The sequence below is a fragment of the Aegilops tauschii genome, chromosome 7 (genome assembly GCF_002575655.3).
Source record: "Aegilops tauschii subsp. strangulata cultivar AL8/78 chromosome 7, Aet v6.0, whole genome shotgun sequence".
NCBI lineage: Eukaryota > Viridiplantae > Streptophyta > Magnoliopsida > Poales > Poaceae > Aegilops > Aegilops tauschii.
The window spans coordinates 647,478,323-647,486,032 of record NC_053041.3 but is presented as its reverse complement, the minus strand read 5'-3'; the positions used below and the strand labels follow the sequence as shown (position 1 = coordinate 647,486,032).

At 40.6% G+C, this 7,710-nt stretch overlaps 1 protein-coding gene across 1 annotated transcript; it reads left to right on the top strand.

The window, feature by feature from the left end:
• Positions 1–384: 384 nt before the first annotated feature.
• Positions 385–2,710, top strand: LOC109746066 (uncharacterized). Its single transcript, XM_073503202.1, has 2 exons — positions 385–1,685; positions 1,818–2,710. Exons 1-2 carry the CDS (start codon positions 1,307–1,309, stop codon positions 2,453–2,455), a joined length of 1,017 nt encoding a protein of 338 aa, XP_073359303.1. The 5' UTR covers positions 385–1,306; the 3' UTR covers positions 2,456–2,710.
• Positions 2,711–7,710: the final 5,000 nt, after the last annotated feature.

Sequence of the window (7,710 nt, the reverse complement as noted above, 5' to 3'; positions counted from 1 at the left end):
AATTTATTTTTCTATTTCTTTAGTCAAAATTATGTGCTCAAGTAATACAAACACACTTTTTTTTATGCATTATGTTATGTTTCATGGAGACACACTCCAGGCCTGGCAGCGTTGACACAGACACTGATATATTTGTCAGGCCAAATACAAAATAAAAGTAACCAACCAAGTACCGGAAAAGACAGCCCAGCACGAGACAAGCTTTTGGGAGGACAAAACAAAGGGAAAGCAGCCCACTTAAGAAAAGCGTCGTACACACAGCCCACATGAACAAAGAGGAAAATCAATCGATTGGGGAAGGCCTATACGTACGATGCTGACGTCAGTCGACTGAGACTTTGCGAAGTCTCAGTCGACTGAGTCCTAGCTAAACCCTTTCTATTTTTGTGATTGATGCTTTTCCTGTTTTTTTAGTTGGCAAGAAGATTTTCACGATGAGCTGTTTCTAAAGGAAAGAATCTTTTTTGTTTGAGACGGAGACTACCTCCTTTTTAAAGAAGCGGATGGATAACTTTTCTTAATCTGAGGGAGATGTTTTCTCCTTTTCTAATTGCAGAAGAGCGTCACGGATCCTGCATGTCAAAAAAATGTCCCACGGATCCTACAGAGTTATTATGGAAAGAGTCTATCATTTGTGTCAAAGGAACATGTGGATTTTTTTTTTGCTTCAAAACATTGAACGTGTCATGTCTTTTTTTGGACGGCCGGAACCATCTGTGTTACGCAAGTTTTTCTTCTTATCTCGGACGTTAATTCTACAATCTAGCGGTGTAACTAATTATGATGATGTGGATTAATTAGAAGGCTTGAAAGGTGCCTCCAATTAGTAAATATAAGATATAAGATATTAGAGTAAAACTTAGTTGGGTTTTACTCCCATTAATACTTCTAGATAAGGATATGGATGTGGTCAAATGGCAATCATTTAATATTTCTATTTTTAGAAGTGTTAATAGTTCTATATATGGATGTGAATACTTACATCAGAAGAAATACATACCAGTGGTTGCAAAGAAGGATGTGGATGCACTCAGAGATGTATATTTGGACGATAGTTAATAGTATCCATAAAATAGCACTTTTTATGAGTTATGTATGTTAATTTTTACTAAATATTTACATGGTCTTTGTATAGTCAAATAGCACTGCCATACAACCCTTTTAATTCTATATAAGGGGAGTACATCTTCTCATATCCTACACCAATATGTGGTAAGCCAACAGTACCCCTAAATCTCTAGTTTTCTGTAGATCCTTGTGCTTCCTATTTGTACTAGTTAGTTTCTTCCTTTTTGTCCACATTAGTATGCCGAGGAAAGAGCGACGGTCAGGTGTGGCATACATCCACAATGACAAAGAACGTGATCTCACCTTCTACAAGCGACGTTCCGGTTTGTTCAAGAGGGCGACTGACATCTCTGCCCTCACTAGGGCTAGGGTTGCGGTCGTCCTAGAAACAAACAATGGAAAGATGCACTCATTTGGGACACCATTGGCCGATCCCATTGTTGATGCTTTCCTATTTGGAGCTCCACTAGCAGTTCCCTTCGCCGACGAGGCAACCACTGCTAGGATTGGAAGCCTACAAAATGAGGTGGCTCAGTTGGACATGGAGAACATGACCGAGGAAGACAAAAACAAACTTTCCATCCTTCGTATGAAAAATATACAAGAAGAGAACCCAGGTATGGTGGCAAATCTTATCTTCACGAAGGAAAAAGATCTCAGTCTTGAAGATTTGAACAAGCTCTTCAGTGAGCTCTCTCGAGTCCTAAAAGACATTAGATTCCGGCTACCTCCGTTGCATGGTCGTGAAGACAAGACCGGCAGCACATCTGTGGCACAAGATCTGCAACTACCAAGTGTTCCGCCGGCGGATCATTTGGGTACTACTCATTCACTTATGCAGTCATCGTGGCCTCACAATCTCTCACAACTCCAGATACCTTCAGATCCACTACCATCACAACCAGAACAAACTTCGGCACCACTTTTTCCTATGCAGGCACCACAAATGTTACATTCCGCACCACCATCTTTAGCTCCACATTTGGCTTCCCATGTCCAACCCATACCAAATCAGGTACATGAGCAAACTCCACCAGAGGAGTTGCATGTTCAGAACTATGAAAGTCCTTGCAACATAGTGCAACCACAAGAAAATGATGCAAACCATGACTCAACATCTGGGCAGAATTTCGAGGCCTCTCCACTATTGGGGTACTCGAGTGGCAATGCTTTTTCTATTGATGACCCATTTAACACTGAACAATGGGGTTATGCTCTATCAGATCAGTCGTATTACAATAGTTTCCTAGGAATGGATGCTTACTTAGGCTCTAGCGGTACGGATCTAGGACAGTCTTCCATGGTAAATGGTGGATGGGTTGATGTGCCGCCCTCTTCCACTGGACAAGATATTGATATTCTTACAGACTGTGGAGAGGTGTTGTAGATGCTAGTTAGCGCTTCCATGTAAGAGCTATATTGAAATAAAATATATTTATTTCCAAATTCATTATCCTTTGCACTACTATCTTAATTAGGTTGCTTGGGAAAAATATGGATGCTCAGTGTTCTAGGTCTTGGTCCATGATGTTTTTTCATCAGTACCTACAATTTTGTTGTTGTTGTTTAGATCATTGTCATCTTACGAATGAAGGAAGTGGAACATGTATTTACAACAATGCACCTCTTAGAATATTGTGAGGCAAACATTAGCGTGTCAACTAAAATAGAATCCACGCTCATTAAATAATTAAATTAAAAGATAGCACAAGTCCAAACTTCAACTCAAGAGACTAGAATCCATTACTTTTTCTGGTTGCATAACACTACCAAGAACAACAACTTCATCTCATATATGAATTAATGAATATGAGAAATCAAGGTTTTCTTAATAGACGTGAATATGCCTTATCAAGAAATTAGAACCATAGTAGACATGTGAAGAGATTGTGGCCACCTGTGATCCATTGTTACCACATATGCACCATTAACAACATTGAAAAGTACCCTGGATCTAGAGCTCTCCATGAATATATTCTAAATTGGCTTAATTTTAAAGTATGTCATTAATCATTGCAATTACTACAAACTTACAAGGACATAACGACCATCTCATAGAAGACATCAGTTAATCAACACATGTAGCCACTTTTATAGAAGAACAACCTAAATCTAGAACTCACATATAACTTACTATAAACACAATTCTTTTTGGTGGATGGCATGCATGAGCTCTGGTAAATAACTAATCTAAGAATAGTCATGGTGACAAGATATATTGCCATTAATTAAAATAACATGTATATGGCTAAGAACATAAAAAAGAAACACCTAATCTCGTACTTTCGCATGTGATAATTAAAATGATCAAGTTTATGATGCAACATGACCTTCATATTTAACATAACACCAAGCTTGGAGAGATAATGTTTAGACTAGATGCACATCGTACTTAAGAAGACATACACTGATGGTGCCAACATATAAAAGCACTTCAAATATTACAATCTCATCATACTTATTATAAACCTGGCTTAGACTGGATGGCGTAATATCATGCACTACTAGAGGGTGGCCTTTAACCGACATTCCATCAATGACGGACTGGTATGTAACACATCATCAAACCGTCTTAATACTCATCAATTGCAGGTTTCCTATCACTAACGGGTGATTTTGCGGCGCTGAATGACTCGTAGAAATCACTAATTGTTTTGCGGTTGTCACTTTTAAAATACAAAGAATCCACCAGAACTAGATTTTCATTATTAAAGAGAGAGAGAGAGAGAGAGAGAGAGAGAGGAAATATAATTATATAAAGAGAGGGCAAATCTTAGTGGTACCTAGTGTGGTTGAATATCAAAGGGAAGTTTTCTACGAGCGACAATAGTCTTGTCCTACATATGTTTATTTATTTTTATTTTCTTTGTGATACGTATGTACAAGGAGGGAATAGAAAAAAGGAAACACTAGCTAGCTAGTGTAATTATACAAATCTTTCCACTTAAGCCTCAAAATGTAGATAACTCTTATGTTGAGCTCTATGGAGCACAAGCTAGATCTCTGATTTGAAGTCCTAGAGGCATCTATATAGATATGGTTGTTGGCACTACTTGTATTTATGTCAGCATGCAACTATGCCACCTCATCATACAATCATACATGGGTAAAGGACCGCCTCAACATGATAACATGCACGGGAAAAGATCCACTACAACATGCAACCATGGATGTGAAAACTATTATCCTACTTATGTTCAAAAAATATCCTACATCTATACAATAATCAGATATTCATGTAGTACTTCATCAAATATATAACAAACAATCCCCGCAACAATGTGCGGGGTATCGTCTAGTTATAGAAATGTTGAGCTCCTATATGGTATACACTAAAGTTGCTGATGTGGCAGGGCTGCTGAGGTGGATAGGCTGCATGTTTAGATATATAGATAGTGGGGATGGATCTCTTAGGTATATGTGATTTGTTAATTGAAATAATATCACAGCTAGTAATTGCTGACAAACAAAAAAATGTCGTTTAGAATGCACTTGATGTCATAAAATTAAGAGGTTGAACGACATCAACGGAACTTGGCGGAGAAACCTGAGCACCTAGAGGAAATTGCAACCAAGTGTTTCTAGCTGCCATACATGGTTGGCACGGAGGTCACCCCATCTGCGATCCTTGAGATGTTTCCTTTGGAAGTGACTGATCTGTTGAATGAAGGTTTGATCCGGAATTTCACCGAGAAGGAGGTTAGTGACACACTTTTTAAATTGGCTTGTTGAAGGCACTGAGGCGTGATGGCTTCCAGGCACGATTTCAATGGAACTGGGAAACAATCAAGGGGGAATCAATTATAGAAGGATAGTTCTTATCCCGAAGGCAAATACATATGAGTCTTTGAAGGTTTATCGACCAGTCTACAACATCTCATATAAAGTCGTATCGATGTGTTTGGTCAATCATATCTCCCCCTCCCCTAATAGACAATCTCATATCCTAAGGAGAAGGTGTTTTTATTCACAATCGAATGATTACAAATAACATCACGGTAGCCTTTGAATGCTTCCACAAAATCCAACAATATAAGAACCTGAATGGTACCCATTGGGCCAACAAGCTTGATCTAGTGAAAACATACATCAGCTTCGATTGAATTCTCGAGGGTTCTCTCAAAAGTTTTATTTCAACACAAGACGGACGCATGGGATCTTTTGTTATGTAAAATTAACGAGGTATGGTTCTAAAATGAATTAGGACTCATCAAAGACTTGGAAGATATGATGTTAGAATGAATGAATTGTTCATCTAGAGACTGGACTGGTGGTGCTACTGTCCATGACTTGATGGTGGCGATCCAGATTTGATTGGCTGAATGGTTGTAACATCAAAAATTCTGCAACAACTTCCTATGGCTCCATGACGTGGAAGTCACCAAAAGGTCTTCGGAAGAGCTCATCTATTCTGATCCGGTCTCGAGCTGGTTGTGCAGTGGTGGCGGCCACATCGCATGTACCTTCCAGGATAGTGGAAAAGCGGTGGCAACAATACATAAGTGACTTTGATGGTGGTGCTACTCGAATACCTGGTCTCGAGCTCTAGGGCGAAAGCGTAGGTTAGACTCAAGTGGTTATACCTGGCATTGGGAACGTTTTTCTTACATCGTTACCTTGTTTAAGGTATTGCTCGGATATGCTCAGACTGTTTCTTCAGGGTGAAAACCTAGATTCTAGCCTTGTGGTGCTGTTTAAGAACCTCGTCCTCAACGTGGTGTTACGAGATGGTTGGTGCGGATATGGTCAGTTCTAGTTTGCCGATCCTAGATCATATTGCTTTGGGGCTTTTTTCATTTTTTCCTCGCTTATGCATAGATTTGGTCTTATATGATGAATTTGCTTGTTGCCGGCGAGTTTTCGCGTTTGTGTGAGTTAGTGTTGGCCGGATACCTTATGTGTCTGCATCCTCAAATCAAGACATTGGCCAAGAAGAGAATTTTTTTTCACATGAAGGATTTGAGAAGGCATTTTTTTAATTCATTTTCCTCAAAAATATTTTTTATTCATTCTACTAAAATTTGCCACTTCTTTTGGGCCAATACAAATCAAAATTTATCTTTATATTTTCTCTTCATTTCACTTGGACTGGCACCAAATCATTTATGTTCTTCCACTTGGACCGGCACCAAACCATCTATTTCCCCCAACTTGAACTAACTCGTGTGTGTTGGGCATCTGGTCGTTGACAGCCGCCTACTGCATCCGTGCTAGTGAGACCAACGTGACCAGGTGGCTGACCGAAGCCGCTTTAAGGTTAACACAACTATAGAGAAGGCTACTCCGACCGTTGCGCCCGCATTGAAGCGTTGCATGACAGCCTCCCCCGGTTATTTAAGCAGGTTGGCCTCACCGGAAATTCCATCTGCACTCGGCGCACCTCCGCCTCTCCTCTCCTCCTCTCCACTCCCACCTCTCCTTCGCACACCGCCACTAGTAGGGAAATGGTTACACAATGGTGGCGCACCAATTTTCATCCACGTCATGACTATTTTTTCTAAATAGTGGTGGCGTTGACATATTTGGTATGCCACCTTTATAGTGTTAGTGACGGCTTTTCTTTTTTGTAACATGCCACAAGTTTGTGTGACCAGTTGTTTTGACCAGGCATAAAGTAGTGGTGTCGTGTGACTTTTGTGCAGACCATAGGTAATTAGACTAGTGTTGACGTGCTTGTTCCTGACACGCCATCACTAATTTTTGCATATATAAGAATTAAGAGTGTTGGCACCTCCTCTTTTCTCAAATAATTTCACTTCTTTCTCCACGAAAATCTACTCCCTGCCTAGCCCCTCATAGTTTTTGTTCTTTCTATTAAACATATCGCATTCCAAGTCATATAAGTTGGAGATAGGTTGTTCGAGTGAGATTCTCTGTTTAAGTTTCTATCTTCTTCCTATTCTGATTTCCTCTCTGTAACGTGCAATGCACGTTCTGTACAACCTCACGATGTAAACCTTCACGAAGATTCTCTTGTTACAATCAATACATACCTGCGGGCTGTCCTCTGGAGGGTTGAGATGCTTCATCAAGTTTTACATGGTATACAGAGCCCCTCTCTTCCAACACAACTTGTTACCTCCATCCTTCTTGCAATGGGGTCCTCCTCCTCTAGCTCCAGATCAAGCGTTGCTCCAGATCAACGCCTGGATGTTGCTCTTGACCCACGAGGCCGCCGCTGCCGGGCTTGCGGCGAGGTTGGAGAGCACGTGGTTAGCCGCCCCGAAGACCATGTTTGATGCCCGTGCCACTGACGGCCTGCAGCGCCGCCTTGTCGGGGGCGTACACACGCATCAATTTGATCCTGTTCGACTTGAACATACCCACGACGGAGCTCGCCCGATGGACTCGACGCCTGCATGCGCATAAGGTACATGCACGTAACTTTGATTAGTTAACCTTGAGAAAATAACCTGTTATTACATGCAGCCACATGCAAAATTATTTCTTTTCGCACCAAGTAGTTGTAGTACTGTTCCTTCCATTGCCATAGGAAATTCCTCCCGTGATGACATGTGACGGAATAAAAAAGAAACAGTAAGGGCATCTTCAAAGTGGATTGTGGGTTGGTCCAGACGCCCGTTATTATGCAAATCAAATCCAAACGAAAAGAGGTTTACACCAAAAGCCGCCACATACATA